The sequence below is a fragment of the Myotis brandtii genome, unplaced genomic scaffold, assembly GCF_000412655.1.
Source record: "Myotis brandtii unplaced genomic scaffold, ASM41265v1 scaffold157, whole genome shotgun sequence".
NCBI lineage: Eukaryota > Metazoa > Chordata > Mammalia > Chiroptera > Vespertilionidae > Myotis > Myotis brandtii.
The window spans coordinates 3,745,151-3,768,364 of record NW_005355708.1 but is presented as its reverse complement, the minus strand read 5'-3'; the positions used below and the strand labels follow the sequence as shown (position 1 = coordinate 3,768,364).

Sequence of the window (23,214 nt, the reverse complement as noted above, 5' to 3'; positions counted from 1 at the left end):
CTCATGGTTCTTCTTGAGGCAGAGCAGCTCCTCCTTCAGGGACTCCACCTGGGCCTCCAGGTCGGCCTTGCACAGGGTCAAATCATCCAGGATCCTGCGCAGCCCATTCATGTCCGACTCCACCAGCTGCCTCATGGACACCTCCATCTCATACCTGGCAGGCACGTAACAGGACACCTGAGGCTGCATTTCTGTTTTATATCCAATTCACATCTCAACCCAGACTGGCCTGGTGCTGTGTCCACCTTAATGCCTCTGACTTAGTGCAGCCAAAACCCCGAGTCTGGGCATCACCAATGTCCAGTATTACCAGCCCCCAACCAAGGGGCAGGCAGGGCACTCACTTGGTCCTGAAATCATCTGCGGCCAGCTTGGCATTGTCGATCTGCACCACCAACTGGGCGTTCTCTGCCTTGGTGCACAGGGTCTAGAGGAGGGCGGGAAGTGGGGGGAAAGTTACTTCAGTAAAAGAAAGGACATTCTGCTGGCTGGAGCACCCCAAAGCTGGCATGAGCTGCCGTTGGAGAAAGGGCAGCACCCATCCCTGGACTCCTGGCAGCTGAGGCTCCATGAGGCTTATGGGCATGCAGCACGAATTAGGGAGGAAACCGCTAGGGCCCCTGCCCATGCAGTGCATCTGCGACCTGTAGCCTGGAACAGAGAGGGGGAGGCGTGGCAATGCTGCAGGAAGACCGGGCATGATGGCTTCCTCTTCTCTTTCTATCGCCCAGGCTACAGGGCTCTCCGGGAAGGTTATTACCAACAGCACACTCTGTGATTCCTTGGTCATAAATGACCCTTCTCAGAAGCCAGCTGATGTTCAGGGAATGTGGGCTGGGCGAGAAGGAAACTTCTGACAGGCTTTTCCTTTCCTGAATCAGTTATAAGAAACCTGCCCTGAACCAACACATCAAATTCAATCCCCTTACCTTGGAGGAGGAGGAGGAGGAGGAGGAGGAGGAAGAGGTGAGTTGGGCTATGATATCAAAGGTCATACAGCCAATTAGTCCATAGAGTCATGTTCAAGCTCTGGCTCCACTAACTGCCAGCGGGACCACTTAGAATAAGTCACTTAACCAGCCTGAGCCTCAGTGTTCTCATCTGTTAAATGGGCTGGTGATACCTCCCTCGTAAGATTACTGGGAGGAGCAAGTGAGACCACGGTGTGAACAGGTCCTGTGACCTCTGAGGTGCCCCCGGGGAACTGGGCCACCACCACAGATGTTCTGGCTTCCAGTCCAGTGCTGGTGGCACCAGCCTCCTGAGCTACGGGCGCCACCCGAAACCCCTCACCTTCTTCTGGAGCTCCTCGATGGTCCGGAAGTGGGACTGGTAGTCAGGGCACAGGTAGGGCACCTGCTGCTCGCACCACTCTCGGATGCGGCTCTCCAAGCTGGCGTTCTCCTGCTCCAGCTGCCGCACCTTCTCCAGGTAGCTGGCCAGGCGGTCGTTCAGGAACTGCATGGTCTCCTTCTCGCTGCCCGTCAGGATGCCCTCCCTGAACCAGCCCCCGCCCACGCTGTAGCTGGTGGCAAAGCCTCCAGACGGGAGGCAGAGAGCAGGGAGGCAGCTGGCGGCCCTGCAGCTGCTCCTGCCCAGCCCAGCCGAGCAGGTGGAGAAACTCCGGGCCCCACGGGAGAGGCTGGGGAGCTTGCAGGAGCTGCTGGAGTAGACGGTGGACATGCGGGGCGAGCCCCCGTGGGCCCCTCCCAGGCCCTTGAGGGACCCCGAGGAGAAGCTGGCCTTGAGGCATTTGGAAGCCATGGCCTCCGCACCGGGACACAAGTGACAGAGCTGCAAGGCTGGACACCCCCGATGCACAGGCGCAGCTCCTCGCCCCGGGTTTATATCTCGGCCCCCGTGGGCGTTGGCCTTTACAAAGTGTCTTCTCCTCGTAAAGTTAATACCACTTTCTATCAGAACCCCTCATTAACCTGCTCTTTAGCTTCCTGTGAACATTTCTCGGCCTCGTAAACACGGAGCCCCATTGGACTGGCGGCTACGTTGAGACTCATCACCACCGCCCCGTGCTGCTGGCAAGACCCAGTCTCCGTCAGTTCTTCAAAGGGGCCTGTCATCAGAGCCCAGGCCTCAGCCTCCTCGTTAAGAGGTGTGGGAGTCGGTCTTGACTTTCTCCAGCATTGTCTTCTTTTATGAGCCGAGTAGACGGTGGACATGCGGGGCGAGCCCCCGTGGGCCCCTCCCAGGCCCTTGAGGGACCCCGAGGAGAAGCTGGCCTTGAGGCATTTGGAAGCCATGGCCTCCGCACCGGGACACAAGTGACAGAGCTGCAAGGCTGGGCACCCCCGATGCACAGGCGCAGCTCCTCGCCCCGGGTTTATATCTCGGCCCCCGTGGGCGTTGGCCTTTACAAAGTGTCTTCTCCTCGTAAAGTTAATACCACTTTCTATCAGAACCCCTCATTAACCTGCTCTTTAGCTTCCTGTGAACATTTCTCGGCCTCGTAAACAAGGAGCCCCGTTGGACCGGCGGCTACGTTGAGACTCACCACCACCGCCCCGTGCTGCTGGCAAGACCCAGTCTCCTTCAGTTCTTCAAAGGGGCCTGTCATCAGAGCCCCGCAGCCTTCCCGGCAGGGCGCAGTGCTTTCCTGTGCGGGGTCTCACCGAATCCTCATGGTGCCCTGTGAGCCGAGTTTGTTATTCCCCTCTCAACTCTGAGGAAACCAAGACCCAAGGACGATGAAAGCTTGCTAGTGGCACCCGCTAGTGACAGGCAGAACCAAGATGCCAACCTGAGTCTGGCCTGGCCTTCTCCGCCACACCACCAGCCTCCACCACAGCTCCAAAATCCTGTGGCAGGGCTCTGTGGAGAAAGGAAAGGACAGAATAGGGTGGACTCCACAAGAGGAAGGCCAACAGCCTCTGGTGTCCCAGGAGATGCAGCTCAGCATGGTGGTTACCTGTGAACTCTGGGGGTTCGAATCCCAGCCCTGCCACGTGCCAACTGTTTCCTCTCTCTCTATTTCCTCCTCTGTTAACTGGGAGGAAGATAGTACCTGCTTCCTAGGGCTGCTCTGAGGATAACATACGTGTGAAGCTTCTAGAACAGCACCTGCTCATGGTTCATGCTCAGTAAGGGCAGCCGCTGATTGCTGATCCCCACGCTTGTGGAGTCTTGTTGAAGTCACACCTCAATACCACACAGCTGTCACTAGGGAGTGCGGACGGTCTCTGAGCACACAGGCCACCATCCCACGGGCCAGGTGCATGTGTTTGGGGCCCTCAGATACAGAGCTTCCATGAGTCACCATGCCCGTCCCACACCTGGGGGCCTGGTGTGACCGGCACCCACCTAGCGCCAGCCCAGGCCGCCATTGGCTGCCTCAGCCTCTCCCTCCCTGGAAATCCATGCCCCGCTGCAAGGACACACCTGAGCTGAGAACCTGGCCGCACCTCTTTGGGTGTTTGTGCTTCCCACCCAGGTGAGTACAGGGCTCCACCCCAGCCCTGCTAAGCTGCAGCCTCCTGGAGACACCCAGGAGCCCAGAGAAGCTACAGCCATGGAGGCCAGCAAGACACATGCTGTTTATACAGCCTGAGGGGCACATGGGTTCCCAGGCAGGGCTCCACACCTGTGCTACCTGGGAGGGGTTTCTCTCTCCCACATAGTCCTCGTAATAACAAGCTAGCGGGATCGGCCATCATTCACTGAGCACTGAGCACCTGCCGGGCTCTGTGCTGAGCTCTCTCCAGGCATTCTCTCATTCACTCCTCACAACACCCCCATGAGATTGGCATCGCCAATATCCCCATTTAATAGATGGATAAACTGAGGCTGGGAATGTTTCAGGAGCCTGCCCCCTGCTCCTGCCCTGCTGTACTCTACCAGCTCCAAACACTCATGGCAGTGACTAGTGGTTGACCTGTTGGCCCTCCATTCGATGATATCCTCAAATTGTCTTGTGTTTCAGCCCTATCTTCTCAGGGAGACTGTACATTCTTGGGGGCAAGGAGTGACCTGGTACTTTTTTTGAAACCTCTATAGTGTCAAGCACAGTGCTGGGCTTCTAGGTATCTCAATGTACATGAATGAATGAATGAATGAATGAATGCTTTGCACCTCAATGTACATGAATGAATGAATGAATGAATGAATGAATGCTTTGCCCATGGTGAATTGTGCTAAGTAAGGAAGCAAAGAAAGGATTTTGAGAGGAAGGGAGCATAGAAAAGGAGGGAATGAAGAAGGAAGGAGAGAAAAAGTGGGTAGAGAACTGAGAGAGAAAGATACAGTACTTCCAAAGTCAGTCTTACCATCCTTACTCTTACAGATGAGGAGACCGAGACTTAGCAATAAAAGATTAGGCATCTCTGTGGAGGTGAGCAGCACCTGCTCAGACTAACCAGCCCCTTTGGCAGAGAACAAAGTGTTCTCCGGGCCAAACGCCATTCTGCCCAAAGGGAGACAGGACCGTAAGCCAATTCACTGTCGTGTCCATGTCCAGTCCACAGTAGAAAAGTTGAGTTCTGGTGTGCACGCTGCTTAGTGATTTAAACTGGAACTCAGTTGAAGGTGTATGTGAGAGTCACCTGCTCAGACTAACCAGCCCCTTTGGCAGAGAACAAAGTGTTCTCCGGGCCAAACGCCATTCTGCCCAAAGGGAGACAGGACCGTAAGCCAATTCACTGTCGTGTCCATGTCCAGTCCACAGTAGAAAAGTTGAGTTCTGATGTGCACACTGCTTAGTGATTTAAACTGGAACTCAGCTGAAGGTGTATGTGAGAGTGAGAGCAGGAATAGGTTCCTTAACCATCACAGACTCTAAACAATTTAATAAAGAGCTAGACAAGGCTACCTAAATAAAGCGCCCATGACACCCAGGGCTGTCTGAGTGCATGGCATGAGGCTGTGAATTCCCTCTGCAAACTGTAGAGAGTGCATAAAAGGGAACACACTGTACGGTGAGAGGAGTTGACAGTGTGATTGTCAGGTCACAAGCCTGTGTGGTCTGTCTGCTCCAACACAGTAGCCAGGCAGCTTGAGCTGTATATGGAACAGAAGGTCCAGTCCAATCCCTGGCTGTTCCCATGTACCAGCAAACGGGTGGCATGCTCTGCATGCCCCCTGCCCACCGCTCATCTCCTGAGCCTCAGGCATGAGCCAGGAAGTGCAGCCCGCAGGCCCCAGAGCAGGAGTTCGAAGCCCAGAGAGCGCAGGGCAGGAGGAGAGTGAGACCACATGGAAGGACCCTCCTGACCAAGGCCGAGCAAGTCCTCTGAGGCCAAGGCCTTCGGGTTCACTGTCCAGCTCCAAGGGTGCTGCTGACCAACAGTGCAGGCCCCACCAGCATCCTGCCGTGTAACCAAGCAAAGTCCCTGGGCCCACCTTGGGGGGCCAGGGGTTTCCACTCTCCATACTCAGCTCAGGGGCCCTTCATTTAATACTAATGCTCATTGCTACCACTTCCTGGGGGCTGCACACACTGAGCCTCCTGCAGCCCCATTTCACAGATGAACCAGCCAACACTAGAGAGGTCATAGGTCATGACTGGGCACTCACTGCCAAACACAGAGCCAGGCTCAGTGCGGATGCTCCAACCTGCCCATGCGCCTCTTCCCTAAGATCTGAGAGGTGTTTGCTGCACCTCTGGTTGAGCAGCAAATTCCTGGTGACATCCCATGTCTTTCCCATGGAGGTCTTGGGCTCCAGTAAGAGCTCAGAGGCAGAAAAGAAGAGAAAGAAACAGACACACAGAGAGAGGTGAGAACCTGACCTGTGTGCTGGGAAGAGCACCAGAGTTAGAGTCTGAATAGCTAAGCCATGGCCTGTCCCTCTCACCACTGTGTGGCCTGGGACAAGTCACTGCTCTCTCTGGGCCCGTGTTCTTAACTGAAGAATGAGCAGGAGACAAAGCAGGCGTGAGGGCCTCTGACTTCTCACAGGCCATGCTCCTCAGCTCAGAGGGGAGCAGGTCCTGGCATGGTTAGGCTCGATGCTCAGATGGGCACGACTCAACCAGCAGAATCCGGGGCACTTTGAGCTCTGCCCCATTGTGAAGTCCGCCTTCCCCGCCCCCCCGCACCCCGCCACACACACACACACACACACACACACACACACACACTCACACACACACAGAGACACACACATCACTGTCCCCATCACCTTTCACTTCGGCTCTGTAGCCAGTGTTGTGGACATGAGTTCACCCCCCACCTTCATACCCCAAGTCACTCCAACTCCGCTCCCTGGGGTGGTTGGCCCAGCCTGGCAGCCTGGAATTTGCCTCTCTCTGGTTGGTCCTGGAACCCCCTCTCCTAAACTGTCCCTGTGCCAGGTCTGAGGGTGGGTGAGCAGGGGAAAGGGCGCCAGGCAAGGGAGAAGCTAAAGGGAAGGGAGAGAGAACCCCCAGATCCAGGAAGGACTACTGAGGAGGACTGGCCGGGGAGCCTTTGCCTCTTCTGAGGTCTCCCCAGGTGGGTACCCACAGGCAGGGCCAACAAGCCAGGGGGTTGTGGCCAGCGCCCATCCTGATTGGGTCAGTGTCTGGCTCGTGGACCAGGGCCTGAGGTATCCCCGTTATTCGATATGCTTAATCACCCCGTCACTTCCTATCACCCAGCACCAGCGAAGACAGACCCGACACCAAATCCCACACCTTCAGTGCAACCCCTGACCAAACACCCCCAGAACTAACCACGTCAGAGTAGACAGAGCCGCGTTTGCTATGCCAAGAGAACACACTTTATTGGGTATATTTCCAGGGAAACCTAGTTTTGCATGCATGAAAGCAGTGAAATGGAGAAGCACAATATAAGAAGTATTTTGGTAGAAAAAGCCTGCTGAGCGGGGAGCCCCTCTAGGGAAGGGGGGTTGTTGAGAGCCAGGAGCCACAGGGGTGGCCTCCCTCCTGTGGGCCAGGGCCTGCCCTCTGGGCTGGGCGGCTGGGCACAGCGGGCAGGCCTGCTTGTGCTCCTGGAGGAAATGACTCTCCCGTCTCGGATCTCCTCGGCGATGGTGCGAATCTAGGTGCTGCCCTGGGGAGCCTGGGCACAGGACATGCCCGAGACGTAGGGAACTCTACCGGCGGGCTTGCATTCCGTGGCACAAGGGTGGGGAGGCAGCCTGGGGAGATGAAATCATATCAGGTCAGGCATCGGGACTTGGCACCGGGCGTCACGTTAAACAGATTTAGGGGATCAAGTGAAACACGTGGGTGACAACAACGAGCGGCCTCAGTGCAGAGCGAGGGCTGCAGGGATGAAGACTAGAGACTCCCAGCCAAAACAGAGCTTGGACCGGCTTGTCCCCCCATGAATGACCCAAGTCGGGGGCCAGAAGGAATCTCTCTCTCTCTCTCTCCCCCTTCATCTGTGCACTAGCCACCCCAGGGCTGATGCTGCCAGCCAGGCCCTGGGGGTGGGTCTAGGTACACCTTCCCCTCCCCCCCAGGCCTGACTCCCCAGGACCCTGGCCACTCACTTGCAGTCCTCTCCCTCCAGCAGGCAGCGGTAGGTGGCGATCTCCGACTCCAGCCGGGCCTTGACGTCCAGGAGGAGCTGGTACTCCTGGTTCTGCCGCTCCAGGTCGCAGCGGATCTCGGCCAGCTGGGCCTCCACGTTGGTGATCAGGCACTGTATCTGGGCCAGCTGCGAGCTGTAGCGGGCCTCGGTCTCCTCCAGCGTGCATTCCAGGGAGTTCCGCTGCAGCGGCAAAGAGGAGAGCTGCCAACGGGAGGGATCCCACCCCGACACCCACGGCCCTGGGACTCTGCGTGTCACTGTGATCACGCCCCCTGGTCGTCTAAGAGCCTGCCTGCCACAAGGGACGGACAGCCACTCAGCAGGGGCCACTCACCATGCTGTGCTGGGCCTGCAGCTCGATCTCCAGGGCGTTGACCGTGCGTCTCAGCTCGATGATCTCCGTCTGGCAGCACTGAAGCTGCTCCGTGAATGACCCAAGTCGGGGGCCAGAAGGAATCTCTCTCTCTCTCTCTCCCCCTTCATCTGTGCACTAGCCACCCCAGGGCTGATGCTGCCAGCCAGGCCCTGGGGGTGGGTCTAGGTACACCTTCCCCTCCCCCCCAGGCCTGACTCCCCAGGACCCTGGCCACTCACTTGCAGTCCTCTCCCTCCAGCAGGCAGCGGTAGGTGGCGATCTCCGACTCCAGCCGGGCCTTGACGTCCAGGAGGAGCTGGTACTCCTGGTTCTGCCGCTCCAGGTCGCAGCGGATCTCGGCCAGCTGGGCCTCCACGTTGCCGATCAGGCACTGCATCTGGGCCAGCTGCGAGCTGTAGCGGGCCTCGGTCTCCTCCAGCGTGCATTCCAGGGAGTTCCGCTGCAGCGGCAAAGAGGAGAGCTGCCAACGGGAGGGATCCCACCCCGACACCCACGGCCCTGGGACTCTGCGTGTCACTGTGATCACGCCCCCTGGTCGTCTAAGAGCCTGCCTGCCACAAGGGACGGACAGCCACTCAGCAGGGGCCACTCACCATGCTGTGCTGGGCCTGCAGCTCGATCTCCAGGGCGTTGACCGTGCGTCTCAGCTCGATGATCTCCGTCTGGCAGCACTGAAGCTGCTCCGAGCTGGACACCACCTGCTGGTTCAGCTCCTCGGTCTGGGAAACGAGAGGGCCCAGCGCGGTCAGACCAAGGGAAGCCACTGTCAAGGGTAACCCCAGCCCAGGAGCTGGTGATCCTGGGCTGCCCCAGCCCCACCTGCGTGTTGAACCAGGCCTCCACGTCTCTGCGGTTATTCTCCACCAGGGCCTCATACTGGCATCTCATGTCATCCAGGATCTTGTTGAGATCCACTGGCGGGGCGGCGTCCACCTCCACATTCAGTCGGTCCCCGAGTTGGCAACGGAGTGTGTTGACTTCCTGCAGAGAGCCGACAAGATGCCATAAGGTGATGAAAAGGATGCTGGATGCGGGGGGTGGGGTTCAGCTGAGCTCCATTCCAACCTTCCCCCCTCGGTGGCCAGCTGTGTGACATGAAACAGGATACTGAACCTCTCTGAGCCTCCATCTCCTCATGGACTTAGAGCGACCTCCTCAGAGGGCTTGGGAGAGTAGGGTGAGATGGTGCAAGTACCAGGCAAGTAGGATTGTTAGCAGGCATTACAGCCCAAATGGAGCTTTAGTGTGATGAGCAGGAGTGTGGGATCTGGGTGACCTTAGGCAAGTGACTTAACCTCTTTGTGCCTCAGTGTTCTCATCTGTAGAATGGAGCTTATCATAGTATATCCCTCCTGGGATTGTGGTGAGGATGAAATGAGATGCAAAGTTCCTGGCACACAGTGAGCCATGAACAAATGCCAGTTGGAGTTCCTGGGGAGGCGGTTGCCACAATTGTTATACCCGGGACTCCCCGCTGGGCGGGAAACATGGGGAGGTCTCGTGGTACCAGCCTCACCTCCTCGTGGTTCTTCTTGAGGCAGAGCAGCTCCTCCTTCAGGGACTCCACCTGGGCCTCCAGGTCGGCCTTGCACAGGGTCAGCTCGTCCAGGATCCTGCGCAGCCCATTCATGTCCGACTCCACCAGCTGCCGCAGGCCCAGCTCCGTCTCGTACCTGCACACACAGAGCCCTGCCAAGTCTGCTGCAGAGGAGCCAGGCACAGGGAGGGCCCCTGCCTGCTGTCTGGCTGCAGTGGCTGAGTTGGGGCCAGCAGCACAGGGATCCTTTCCCTGACCCAACAGGGATCCGGAGCCAATGCTGCATTTTCCTCCTACAGTCTCATCTGGCCTCACCCCCACCTCACCGGCTCCCCAGGGCAGGGGAGCAGCACAGAAACCTCAGGACTAGGCCCACTCACTTGGTGCGAAAGTCGTCAGCAGCCAGCTTGGCGTTGTCAATTTGCAGGAGCAGCCTGGTGTTCTCGGCCTTGGTCAGCAGGATCTGGGGAACAAGGGGCACCCCATGAGCTGGAGAAGGCCCAGCAGGGTGGGTAGCTCGGCTCCCAGAGGCCAGGCCTCTAAGTGCCACCAGCACCTTCATCATCTCCAGCCCTGAGCCCTGAGCCCTGAGCCCTGAGCCCTGAGCCCAGGTATGAAGGGAGCGTCAGTCCTAGGAGGGATGTCAGTGGCCGTCAGTCCTGGCATCGGCAGCCCCCAGGGTGGCACAGTGGGAAACAGCAGGGGGCGTGGAGAGGGCCAGGCGGAGCTGGAGTCAGGCTCTGTACCCAGCACTGGCAGGCTGTGTGATCTTTGGCAAGGTGCTGACCGGGCACTCCATCTGTTCAACTTCAACTTCCACATCTGTTCAATGGAAGCCCATGTCTCCCAGATGAGGAACCAATAAGCCACAGAGAGGAACGTGCCAGGCACAGTTCCTGCGCCCAGTAGGGGCTTGGTACATGGTGTTGCCCTTCCTATCGCTGAGACAGCGAGGGGAGGGGAGGAATGGCTGGCCACAGGTTACAAGCAACGAAGAGATCTGGGCCCCCCAGGAAACCAAGACCCCAAAGAGAAAAGCTGGCCTTGATGGGAGGATTCCCTAAGAGCTGCAGTCCCACCCGCAGCCCCTCGGTATGAGACAGACCCCCTCCAGGGGCGGGGCTGCTGGGCTGGAGAGGGGCCAGGCCCCGGTTACCTTCTGCTGCAGCTCCTCGATGGTCTTGAAGTAGGACTGGTAGTCGGGGCAGATGTACGGGATCTGACACTCGCACCACTCCCGGATGCGGCTCTCCAGCTCCGCGTTCTCCCGCTCCAGCTGCCGCACCTTCTCCAGGTAGTTGGCCAGGCGGTCGTTCAGGAACTGCATGGTCTCCTTCTCGCTGCCATTGAAGGCGCCCTCGCAGAGCCAGACACCGCTCCCAGCAAAGCCAGAGGGGTAGCACCCAGAGGATAGGCAGGAGCTGGGCAAGCAGCTCCCCAGGCCCGAGAGGCCCAGCCGGCCGGAGGAGGCCGAGCCCGCAGCACCCCTGCACGAGCCCATGGAGCGGACGGGGGACACCCGAGAGAGCCCGCCCGCTGGGCCACAGAGGACCTTGATGGACCCAGAAGAGATCGGGGAGCAGGTCTGGGTGGCCATGATGCTAGCAGAGGACGGTAGAGCTGAGCAGGAAGCTGGGGTTCTGGGTTCTCCCGGCCTCTCTGGGGCGGTTATATACCCTTTTTGTAGGGTGTTGGCGTGTTACTCTTGGGAAAGCCTAGTCCTAGTCCAGAAAGCTGATTGCATTAGAACGTGACTTTTTGCTACCCATCCAGCATTCCCTGCCTTGTAAAAAAAAATAAAATAAAATTGTTCAATTTGGTTGGCTAAGTCAGGACTCTCGGCTGTTGTCACTTCGGAGCAGAATATGAATTTTATTGCCTCTTCAAAGACTTTGCACCAGATCCCATAAATCGGGAGTGGCCTCGCGGATGGCATTTGGTCCCTGCCCTGTCTGCGTGCCTTCCCCTGAGGAGCCCAGTCAGTCCGTCTGTCACCATCACCAACGACCCCACGCCTCCTCACCCCTGACCTGGGCCTGGGCCACGGGGATGGTGGAAAAGGAGCAAAGAGAACTAAAATTCATGGAGCATCTATTATGGGCCTGGCTAGAATCATTCCGTTTCCACCTCACCACAGGCCTGGGAAGTGGCCGGTATTGTCTCCATTTCGCCAATGTGGAAACTGAGGCTCAGAATGGTTAGAAAACAAATAAATAAAAAGCCGCTCAAGGTAAACGGGCTGTGAGGAAGGAGCCCGATCTGAAACCAAGGCTCTCAGACCCCAACTCCCATGCCCTCGTCCCCCACACAACCAAGGTCAAGTGCCACCACCTGGAATTTAGGGGCAGGAGACCCAGGTTCAAATCCTGGCTCTGCTGATCATCTGAGCACGTCACCCCCTCTCTGGCCTCCTCAGTGCCTTCATCCTGACAGGAGCGATCGTCAGCCTGGCCTGAATCAAAAGTCAGAAGTAAACATGTTTTGAAAACCATCGGGTGCCATAGAGATGTGGGTTAAGCTAAGAGAACGGTCTTTGGTGGTCGCTGATGGCTGTGGCCAGCAAAGGATCATGGGAATGAGCCTGCAAATGGGGCTGCTTTGGAGGGTAGTTCCCTTTGTGGCCTCCGTCTCTAAACCTAGGAGGGTAGACTCAAGGCCCCAAGATGGCCGGCTCTGACCGCCTCCCCCCCAGTCCCTGAACTGGGTACAGAGATGGTCGATGCAGACTCTCTGGACAGGGAAGGAATGAGGAGCAAAGTGTCGCCAGGCAGGTAAGCGAGCCAGGGAGAGAGCCCGGGGATTAAGGAGCAAAGGTAAATGCGGTCCCTGCCTCCCCACGAGGGCTTTCCCACGCAGGCCTGCTGTGCAAGGCTGGCATTTATGGGCGCATTTATGTGCTTCTGGGGTTGTAATTTACCAACCTCTTAAAACGCTTTATAAGCTTCTCTCTGGCATTACTCAGGAGGGTTGGCTGTGGTGCACAGCACCTCGCCCAGTGCAGTGGGCATCCTGTCGAGGTGCCCCATTTTGCACCTGGGGGGCTCCTTCCGGGACTGGGAGCGGGCAGCTGGCCTCCAGAGCCCCGGCTGCCTCAGCCACGGTTCCTCCCAGCTGCCTATCTTCCCTGCTCTGCCCACAGGGCCTAAGATGGGGCGTCTCAGGCTTTCTCAACCTCAGCGCTGTTGACATCTCGGACTCCAGAGTTCTCTGTCGGGGGGGCTCCCTGTGCATTGTGAAATGTTAGCAGCATCCCTGGCATCTATGGACATGTCCCTCCCCTAGCTGTGACAACCAAACATGTCACTAGACCTTGCCAATATCCCTTCGGGAGGCAAAACCGCCCTCAGTTGAGACCCACTGGACCATCGGGACAGGGCCTGGGCTCTGTCTAGACTCCTATAAGCACCGCCTTTGTTTCCTAGGACGACGGTGCAGAGTCTGGTGGGCACTGTGGGGCCTCTCAGGCAAGTCCTCAATACATCCGTGCCTCAGTTTACCTCATTTGTGACACGGGGCTCGTCCTGCGGGCAGCCCTTCCCAAGCCCCCGGTGTGGTTCTTCTCTGTTGGGGTCTCTGGCTGACGCTGCTGCTCTCATTTTTTGTGAAATCCAGACCTGAAGCTGATTCCAGGTCTCTCTCGGGGCAACTGAGTAAGGGGGGGTCTGCCGCCCTGACTGTCCCCGTTCTCAGCCGCGCAGGAGGGCTGTGGTGGGCCAGCGCCCCGCAGGCGTCTCCAGGGCTGAGCAGAGGCACACACCCCTCCCGGAGCAGGTGGCCAGCTGGCCAGAGAAGGTCTCTCAGCCGCCCTCAGGCCCCTGCCTTTCTCCATGTTGCAGACTTCAAGGCCACCTCTCAGAGGCAAGTGCGGAGGGAGCCTCGTGGGAAGAATTCCTGATCCTGCGCCCAGAAGCCGGGACCATCGTGGGAAGGCGGAGGCCCGCGTGGAACAGATGCTCTACCTGTATCGGAGGAGAGAGTCCGGACTCACAGAGCCGCTCACCCCCCAGGACCACACCAGGGACCGCCCACCCTCCGCCTCCTGGCCAGCCAGCCCTGGAGGACACCCGCCTGTCCACTGTTTAGTAAACCAGGGCTGCCCATGCATCGGGTTTTATATCCAAATCCAGTCCTGGGCTCAGCAAGACCTCAGGCCAAGCTGCTCAACCCAGTTGAGCCTCCGCTTTCCCAAGAGGTGAATGGAGATCACAAAACCACAGGATTGTGGGAACTCGTTGACATGTGCATGATAAACAGGAACTCATTTCACAGAGTTAAGAGATCAAAACTGTTCTTGGAGCCCCTGCCGTCTGAGCCCCAAATACTGTTTCCAGTACGCAAACCGCTCCCCCTGGTTTCAGGGGACACTGACTCCGAGGCCTGACCCAGCTGTGCCAGGAAACACAGCTGCTCAAAGAGGTGGTGGCTGGGGCTGTGTCCAGGGCTAAAGGGACCCCATCAGCCACGACTCTCTGTCTGGCCTCTGACCTTTACTCTAGAAGCTCCCAAAAGCCACCACTCCCACCCCTATCTCCACCCCACCCCCACCGTGCAGGTGCAGTGCTGGTTTTAGGGCTACAAAGCTGAGGGCGCATTCTCCGCCCACATGGCCCCAGCTTCAGGGGCAGGGGAGAGAGGAGATGCTGCCGCAGGAACAGAAAACAGCCTGGCTTTTCCCAAACCCATCGGGGAAGGCCACCAAGTTCAAAGTCAGCCATGGAGCTTGTGGCTCCTTCTTTGGTAAAAAGAAGTCTCCATCCATAAGTGAGTTTACATCCGGAAGCCAGGGGTCTCCGTGGGCAAATAGCCAAGAAGTCAAGCCTGAATCTCCTTCTGCCCAGCCCTGAGCAGTCCCTTCAGTGCAGATGGCAGCGAGCACAGCCCGGCACGGTGTGCCCCGGAGGAAATAGGTTCTCTGAGCAGGGTCCCCCTTTCCCTGCTGCTCTGGGCTGTGGTCAGAGCGTGCCAGCCACCACCACACCAGAGTGCCCCACAGGCATCGGAGGAAGCAGACCGTGGGCCATGGAGCAGCCACATCCCCTGCCACTGGGCACCAAGGGGACCAAGATCACTCAGGAAGCCCATGGCTGCCTCTCAGTGTCCTGCTGCCTTAGGCTTCATCCTCCTGGTTGTCACCTGCTGCCTGCTCCACCTTTGACATCCACACACACAGATCCTGCAGAATTTCCCACCGTAACAGGCATCTAAGGAATGCTGGCCCCGTGTCTTAACCCCTTTATTTTTAATTAATTTTTCTTAATGGGGGTGGGGGGGAGATGTTGACTGGTTGTTCTACTCATTCATGCATTCATTGGTTGATTGTATGTGCCCTGATTCGGGACAGAACCCGTGACCTAGGCATATCGGGAGGATGCGCCAACCAACCAAGCTATCCGGTCAGGGCCCATGTCTTAACCTCTTTAGACGCTACCCAGCAGTCACCCAGAAATGGGGAGACCCACACCGATCTCATTTACACACACACACACACACACACACACACTGCTTCTTCCTTTTAACCAAGAATGTGTTCAAGTGACAAAGCACCTGCGATTCAGGCCCCTCCCAGGAAAGCAGGGTTACTCTCTATTCTGTGCCAAATAACCACATCGACAGCTTGGGCCAAAGCTACTGCCAGCTGATGTCAGGTCTAGTGCAGGCATGCCGTGGCAGGTACACAAAGGTGAAGGGAGCGTTATGGGAGGAGAAAATCTTCAATGAAGACATTTTAAGCCACCCATTTAATTTGTCCAGAGAACTGGAGAAAGGTCTCGCTTACTCAGTTTCGACGGCGAAAGACTCGGGGATGTTCACAGACCGGCCAAGGATAGGGTCACCGGATTTCACAAATGGGCATGCAGGCGATGTTTGGGACATACTTATACTAAAAAGTGTCCATCTGTCATTCCGATGTCACTGGGCGCCTGCACTTTATCTGGCAGTCCTCGGTAAGAAAGCATCGCCGGCCTAGCGCCTGGGCCGAACACGACACAGCTATTCCTTCCTCCTCCCCTGTGGCCTGTCCCGTGACTGGCTGGTCTTGGGGATGGTGTATCTGACTTCCTTTGGAAAATCATCTTCCTGTTCTATGTACCCTATTTGGAGTGGCTGCGTTTTTACCCTCACAGGCCCAGCGAGCACGACTCGGGCGTGCGGCGCTGTCCTCACTGCCGTCCTGGCCACCTCAGTGACAATCTGCCCCATGGCAGCTGCCTGGAGCAGGGTGACTCAGACCTTCCTCGGCAAGATCTGGCAAGTCCCTCTCTGCTCCGTTTCTCACTCCCCCAGCCTGTGCCCCAAACCTCTGCCCACCCCTGCTGTCGCCAGGCCTCACCAAGCTCAGGACAGTGGGGACACACGCTCGGTGACCTAGGAGGCCTTTCTCCACTCCCTCTACAGAGCCCTGAGCCTGCTGATGAGTTGGCCAGGGCCCTGAGCAGGGGTTTCTCCCATGGCCCTAGGGTCTGCGGGGCTCCCGGGCACCCAGCTGCCCACGTGCTGCTCTGTGCAAGGTCCTGAGTCCCCGCGGGGCCTGGGCCTTACCCTGATTAGGCCTCCAAACTCCCCCTTTGCCAGGTCAGAATTGCCCTGGAACTCTCCTCTCCCCCAAAATACAAAGGTATCCCCCACACACACCAGAATATGGTTTTGGCAATTGCCTGGGATTTCGGGGTTCTGCTCCAAACTGCTCTTGCCATGGGGGAGGCCTAGAGAGCCGCCCTGACCCCAGTCTTAAGCCATACCTCCTGGTTTTCTCACGCCAGGCTCTGCCTTCTCGCCCGCAGGCCAGCTCTTCCTGCGCGGTTCTGCTGGCTGACAGCTCCCAGCTGGAAGTCCAGGGCCTCCTGCTCAGGTCCTCTCCGTCCCTACTCCCCCCACCCAGCTTTTATGGACAGTCCCCGCGCTGCCACTGCTCTCCCTGCTGTGCTTAGAGAACCTGTGGTCTGTGGGAGACCCACAGCCAGGCCCACAGGGGAAAGAAGCTGGGACCGCAGTCTCCGCGTCCCCTTGACGCAGGTACCACTTAGCTGAACCACAACGCAGGTTTCCCCGTTTGGTGGGGCTCCACCAGCTGCGTTTACAGGGGCTGGTGTGCAGTGGCTCTCACGGGGTGTCTGCCAGCCGGACTGTGGGCTCTGGGTTGTAATTAACCACCGTTTACACTGTGGAGCCTACTTTCAACCTGGTCTGAGATCCTGGGATGAAAGAAGCCATGGGGTTATTACGGCTGTCTATAAAAATGGGCCAGAAGAGTGAATGCCAGCTCTCGGCCAACTCCCCAAACCTCCACCCGCAAGAGCAGCACCCACCCAGCCATCACCCACCCACCTGATTCCTCCCAAACTCTGTAGCTCCCCGAGGAGCTGCTCCAAGGGAAGCAATGCGCACAGCCTGCCCACTCCAGGCGCCGAAAGCTCAGGAACATCGCCCACCAGGGGTCAAGGGGCCAGGAGCCCCGGGGATGCACGGACCCAGGCAGGGAGGGCAGAGGCCCAGCAGGGAGGCGGGCGCAGTGCCATGGGCCACAGCCCTCCTGGGAGGTCCCTTTCCTCTCTTCCCCAGACTCTCCTCGGGTGTGTGTGAGTGCGGACATTCATGTTGTATGTTCATGCCAGGGATTCCAAACTAGAGGGGACAGTGACAGAGGGGAAAGGGATAATGTGCCCAGCACTGCACAGGGCTCCTTTCATTCTTCATTTCATTTCGCCTTTACAACAATCCCTGAGTTGGCACCATTGTGCCCATTGTACAGATGTGAAGACTGAAATTCCCCTTGCCAGGAAGACCTGGACACCCTTATCTCACACCCTAGGTCTTCTGTGGACCCTCAAGGCTGTCACCCAAGACAGAGATTACAGGCACCCAGGGGGGTCCCAGGGCTGCTGCTCTGTCCTCAGCCATGCCCTGCTTGTCCCTGTGCTCAGCTGCCCAACATGAGGCCATGTTGGAACCAGGCCAGGGGAGGACCAGGTCTAAGCCCTGTCCCTCACTCTGTGTCCCAGCAGATGGCCTCAGAGGCACTGACCTGCTTTCTGGAGTGAGCCTGCCCCCTGCAGGACCTAGGCAGGACACGCAACCCCACGGGGAATGCAGTGCAGAGGTGCACTGGCCTCATGCATCTGGGAGGAGCCTTGGGGAGAGGGAGGCGGCTTTTGCTGAGGAGGGTGACAGAGCAGCCAGGAGTCACAGGCAGCACAGCAACCAGCCACCTGTGCGCAGCACCTGCCCTGTGGAGGCGCTCCGCTCTGGGGCTCAGAGACACCGGGAATGAGGCCACGAGAATGCTCTGTGGTTGATGTCTTTGTCCCCTCAGCACTGGGCTTAGGTGGGAGCCTGGTTTCTCCCCCTAGCTTCCCAGAGCTGAATGCTTGGCACTGACAAAGGACCGGCTACGGTCTTGGACCCCTGTTCTTATGCTGGGCAGGCCACTTAACCAGTCTGAGCCTCAGCCTTCACATCTGTACAATGGGCACAGCGGTGCCAACTCATGGATTATTGTAGAGATGAAATAAAGAATGAAAGGAGCCCTGTACAGAGTGAGTGCTGGGCACATTATCCCTTTCCCCTGTTATTGTCCCCTCTAGTCTGGAATCTCTTGCATGAACATACAACATGAGTGTTCTCACTCGCAAACAATCACAGACAAGAGGACAAAGAGAAGCGCGCCCAAGCCGGGGTCCAGGAGACCAGTCCCTGTGTAAGGAGCGGGTTGAGCAAGAGGAGGCTGCAAGTCCGAGCTGGGACATCCAGAGAGGCGGTGAGGGTGGGGGCAGGGTGCAGAGGGGAAGCAGGGAAGAAAGGCAGAGCACACGGGTCACTCATGGAGGCCTGTGGCTGCTTCACTGAGAGGTTGGGAACGACAGGACCTTGGGGCAGGCTGAGGGGGTACTGCAGGTCGGGATGCCCATCATGTCTGCAGGGAGCAGGGAGGCAGCAGGCCGGGGCTGGGGTATTGTCCTGGGCCTCCTTCTCCCCAAAGCAGTCCTGCACTGGCCGCTCGCAGCCTGCCCAGCACCCTCCACACCTCTCATCCACATCTCCCCACTAACGGACTCAACAGGACCCCGCTGCTGCCTTATTACTGGACACCCTATAGGGTGTTGAGCTGACTCGCATGCCCCCACATGCCTCTGGTTTGCCCCATGTCTGTGTTTGCAGTGTGCTCCCCCCCCCGCCCCTGTTTGTCCTATTGCACCGGTGCTGTTGGCATGCCCACTGGGAGCTCCCTGGGCTGAGCTTGTTGGGGTGACCTGCTCACCCATAGCCCCAAATCAGGTGCCACTGACAAAAACCAGGCCAGAATCAAAAATACGTTTGCAAAAAGGAAAGAAACTTTATTGAATTCTTGTTTTTTTGTTGTTGTTTTTTTGAGCAGAGAAGCGGAGAAATCAGAGCAGCCAGATCAGGAGGAAAAGGAAGCCGACCCAGAGGGAAGAGCAAGGAGCGCCCACCCAGGGAGAGGGGGGCCCGGGCCTGGGAGCAGGGTGACCGAGCTTCCCGAGGTCCCTCCCTCTCTCCTGCAGGCCCCTTCAGCTCTCTCCCCCTCTGGATGCTGAAGACAGAGGGAGGGGATGCCGGGCAGATTTAAGGCCGGCGGGTGGTGACCTCAGAAGGGCGGCGAGCAGTGCCGGAGCTGGTGGTTCCTGGGAAAGAAGGAGGCGAGAGATGCTCAGGCTGGAGAAACTCACCTCGGGCCAGGGCAGGGCCCCAGGAGGGCCCCCAGCCCCCGCATTGGTCAGTGAGGGGTTAGTTAACGGGGACTCTATGGTTGTCCCCAGAGCCAGCTTTCTTCCAGACAGCCAGTGGCTCTAGGGGACAGAGCCATCTGTGATGAAAGGAAAACAGGTGAGCAAATGCCCACGTTCCCCGCCGCCCCACCCCTTCCCATGGGGAAGTTCAGCGCTGCCCCCCGCGGCCCTCCAGGGCGGGGAGCAGGAGCCGCCCCCAGCATGTCCTTACCTCCGGAGGAGGGGAAGCCAGTCATCCTGGAAGAGAGGAGAGGCAGCCGTGAGCAGAAAGGCCACTGGGGTCAGCACCTACCCTCCTCACAACGACTCAGACCATCGTTTGGAGCCCTGAGTGGGGCCTTTTCACCTAACTGTGCCCTCAGCCCAGCAGCAGCAGCAGATGCCTGTCCGGTCTGTCTGTCTGTCTGTCTGAGGCCTCAGGAGAAGGTACCGTTGGCCCCCAAGTGCAGGGCATTTGCCAGAAGTTTTGTCCTCCCTCTGGTTCACTCAGTCCCACCCCCACCCCGCCCTGAGCCCACAGGTTGGCCTGGGCTCTGCAAATGGTCCAAAGGCTGTTACATCGCCATTGTAAGAGCTTTGCTGGGCTGACCTGAATCCAAGCTCGTGTTTTTCCAATGGGAGGTGTTCCCTCCACGGTCCCTAGTCCTGCTGGCCCCATTCAGAGGCCTGAATGAGAATGGCAGAGGCATGGACGCTGCAGCCTGATTCCAGAGGACAGGGGAGCTCTGGTCCTGGGTCTCCCTCCAGGCTGTTTAAGCTCCGTCAGGCCCCCTCCTGCCTGGACACGAGGGCCTGATCCCTAAGACGCTGCCTGCTCTCGCAGCCCCAAGAGAGAGGCTGGCGGGGACCTACTTGGCATCCTGGCCCTCGAGCAGGCTGCGGTAGGTGGCGATCTCCTGCTCCAGCCGCGTCTTGATGTCCATGAGCTGCCTGTACTCCAGGTTCTGCCGCTCGGTGTCAGCACGCACCTCGCTCAGCTGGGCCTCCATGCTGCTGATCAGGTCCTGGATCTGAACCAGCTGCGTGGCGTAGCGGCACTCCGTCTCGGCCACCGTGCTCTCCAGCCCGGCTTTCTGGTGAGGCAGGAGAGAGGTGGTGAGGGGAGCCCGACCCAGGGGAGGCCCGGAGGCGGTGGCCGCTGGGCAGGGGGCCGCAGGTGTACCATGCTGAGCTGGGACTGCAGCTCGATCTCCAGGCTCTGGAGCGTCCGCCTGAGCTCCGTGATCTCCGTCTTGCTGGTCTGAATCATCTCTGTGTTGGAAGACACCTCCTTGTTCAGCTCCGCGCTCTGAAACGCAAACAGGGGGAAGGTGATGGAGAAGCCCGGATGGCAGGCTTGGCACCCCCTGGCCCCTCAGGGGAAGAGGGCCGGGCACCTTGCTGTGGAACCATTCCTCGGCGTCTCGGCGGTTCTTCTCGGCCATGGCCTCGTACTGCTCCCTCATCTCCGCCAGCACGCGGGTCAGGTCAATGCCCGGGGTGGCATCCATCTCCACGTTGACCTGGCCTACCACCTGGTTGCTGAACTCCTTCATCTCCTGTGGGGATGGGAAAGGGAGAGGTTATGAGGCTCCTCCTCTTTCCTCTCCTTAGTTCTGGATGCTACTGGAATGTTCTGGAAAGCCCTTCCACAGTGGAGCGCAGAGTCTGGCCACAGCATTGGGCTCCCCTTTCTCACGGGAGGTGGTGCACCATGGCAGGCCCATGCCGCCTCTCACCTCCTCGTGGTTCTTCTTCATGTAGGCCAGCTCCTCATTCAGGCTTTCGATCTGCATCTCCAGGTCGGTCTTGGCCAGGGTCAGCTCGTCCAGCACCCGGCGCAGGCCGTTGATGTCGGCCTCCACGCTCTGGCGCAGGGTCAGCTCGTTCTCATACCTGAAGGATTTTTTTTAATTGAAAAAATAACACATTGATGGCATTCGACACTCCCCCTGGACTCTGCTACTTCTCCAAGACATTCGCTCCTGGGAAGCTCCAATGTCATGAGCGTTTGTCTAAAACAAGAGACTGCCAGGAACGGTGAATGGGAACAACAAACTCACTTGAGCCTGAAGTCGTCGGCAGCCAGCCGGGAGTTGTCAATCTCCAGGATGACCCGGTTGTTGTCGATGGTGGCCGCCAGGATCTGCAAAACACAGAAGGTAACCAGGGGAGGTCCCAGGAGCTGGGGGAGGAGAGCTGAGAGAGCATGGGAGCTGGACCTGGCTTGCTTCTCTGTAAAATGAGGGGCCGGCCGGATCCCTTTTGAGAAGAGAACATCTTTGGACAGCCAGGTCTCCAAGGCCTCAGACTAGCAGCCTCTCTAGCCCACTGTCCTGAGGGCCACTCCCTTAGGCCAGGAGGCAGTCCACCTGGCTGCACACAGTTCCTTACTGCGCCAGAGCTGGTCTGCCGGCTGAGCAGAGGGAAAACCAAACAAATATATGCATCTATTTGGACTCCTTGGCTACACTTTTCTATCCTGAAGCACTGAAAATCCACCCCACAGAGCTGGGACTCAGCCCGGGCAGGGGCAGGTGGGTGTCTGTTCCGACAAGCTGGCATCACCCATGATGGATAGGCTTGGAGGGAAGCTCGACTTAGCACTGCCTAAGCCTCTGCCTCCATCTCCCCCACCCGGCCGCAGCCAGTTGAGAATAACACTTGAAAGGGGGCCCTACAAAGTGAACTAGTATTTCCAGCCCAGCGAGTGAACTTGTATCCGTTTCTCTGTTGACTTTAGTCATTCTTCGTGGCTTTTAAAACTGTCATGGTGTCCAAATAACTCAGGGGGTTAGGACTCTAGAGGGTGAGTCACTAATAACATAACTGTTTGGAAAGCAATAAAAACGTTGACACGAGTATGAACAACAATAAAATGGAGAATGGGAGAGAGCGCATTTGGGGCGTTATGGCATGAGAAAGCCCATCAGGAGTGGAGACCCTTGGTAGTAAAAGACTAGAATTTTCCCTGGCAGGAAGGGTGAGAATTCCATCCACCCTGCATCTTCTGATCCCCCCGGGGTACTGCGTGTCCTGGCCTTTTCAGCTCTGCCCTGCACACAGGGACCCTCCTCAACATTCAAGGGCTCACCTTTTCCCGCAGCTCCTCGATGGTCTTGTAGTAGTGGCTGTAGTCGCGCTCCGGGCTGGCCGGGCTCTGCTTCAGGTGCCAGTCTCGGATCTTGACCTCCAGGTCGGCGTTGGCCTCTTCCAGGGCACGCACCTTGTCCAGGTAGGAGGCCAGGCGGTCGTTGAGGTTCTGCATGGTGATCTTCTCATTGCCGGAGAGGAGGCCGCCATCGCCACCACCAAAGTCACCAAAGCCACCGCCAAAACCCCCACCACAGCCGCCTCCAAAGCCACCTCCAAAGCCACCACCGAAGCCACCTCCGAAACCACTACCAGCCCCTCCACCGAAGCCACAGCTCATGCCACCGCCATAGCCCCCAGCGGATCCCCCAGAGACAAATCGGCTGGAACAGCCGCTGGACATGCCGCGGCCTCCCCCCAGCTGGCACGCGCCTCCATAGCTGGCGGAGGAGTTCTGCAGGCGAAGGCTCATGATGAGAGAAGATGGAGAGCAGGTGCGGGCAGGAGCTTGACTTGGCCTGGGCAGAGGATGTGGCTCTTCCCCCAGTGGATGCCTTTTATACACCCTCCGCAGAGGTTGGACAATGGCCCCATCTCCTCTCCTCCCATCCCCACCCTCTGATTGGTGCCAGCTGGGCGTCTCTGTTTCCCACAAGCTCAGGTGCCTCCACTTTCCAGGGTGGGTTGTGCCTCGGGGGGGAGGGGGGTGCTGGCTTTTTTTTTTGTTAAACCCTTGACAAAAGGGATGATTCAGAGGGAACGGTGTTCTGCTTAGGACTGCCCTTTGACAGCTGAATTCTGTTTCACCTCTCCGCTGGAGGAACTCACTCCCAGAGGCCTGGGCCCCACCCAGTATTGGAATGGGGACCGAGCTGCAAAGGCTGCTTAGGTGCCTCTGTGAAGGGAGAGGTGGCTGCAGAGTGACCAGGTGCTTTGCGAGGTCACCGCAGCCCTTGGCCTCCCTTCTTTCTATTTCTAAAACCTCTGACCAGAAAG

At 58.1% G+C, this 23,214-nt stretch overlaps 3 protein-coding genes across 3 annotated transcripts in view; all 3 read right to left on the bottom strand.

The window, feature by feature from the left end:
• The window catches only part of LOC102251676 (keratin, type I cuticular Ha5), a 4,759-nt gene extending 2,995 nt beyond the window's left edge, over positions 1 to 1,764 (bottom strand). Inside the window, exons 1-3 of the mRNA XM_005861826.2 lie at positions 1,294 to 1,764; positions 345 to 427; positions 2 to 154 (exon numbers count right to left, since the gene is read on the bottom strand). Of these exons, the coding sequence (XP_005861888.1) occupies positions 2 to 154; positions 345 to 427; positions 1,294 to 1,764 (707 nt within the window). The remainder of the gene's footprint in view (position 1; positions 155 to 344; positions 428 to 1,293) is intronic.
• Positions 1,765 to 6,923: 5,159 nt separating this feature from the next.
• KRT36 (keratin 36, type I) lies at positions 6,924 to 11,249 on the bottom strand. The gene is made up of 7 exons (XM_014536108.1): positions 10,557 to 11,249; positions 9,781 to 9,863; positions 9,380 to 9,536; positions 8,683 to 8,844; positions 8,457 to 8,582; positions 7,447 to 7,667; positions 6,924 to 7,089 (listed from the first exon to the last, which is right to left on the bottom strand). Exons 1-7 carry the CDS (start codon positions 10,995 to 10,997, stop codon positions 6,990 to 6,992), a joined length of 1,290 nt encoding a protein of 429 aa, XP_014391594.1. The 5' UTR covers positions 10,998 to 11,249; the 3' UTR covers positions 6,924 to 6,989.
• A 7,458-nt stretch (positions 11,250 to 18,707) lies between these two features.
• Positions 18,708 to 22,761, bottom strand: LOC102251087 (keratin, type I cytoskeletal 13). Its single transcript, XM_005861824.2, has 8 exons — positions 22,220 to 22,761; positions 21,189 to 21,271; positions 20,865 to 21,021; positions 20,523 to 20,684; positions 20,309 to 20,434; positions 19,999 to 20,219; positions 19,358 to 19,383; positions 18,708 to 19,041 (listed from the first exon to the last, which is right to left on the bottom strand). The coding sequence occupies exons 1-8, from the start codon at positions 22,688 to 22,690 to the stop codon at positions 18,983 to 18,985; spliced, it is 1,305 nt and encodes a 434-aa protein (XP_005861886.2). The 5' UTR covers positions 22,691 to 22,761; the 3' UTR covers positions 18,708 to 18,982.
• Positions 22,762 to 23,214: the final 453 nt, after the last annotated feature.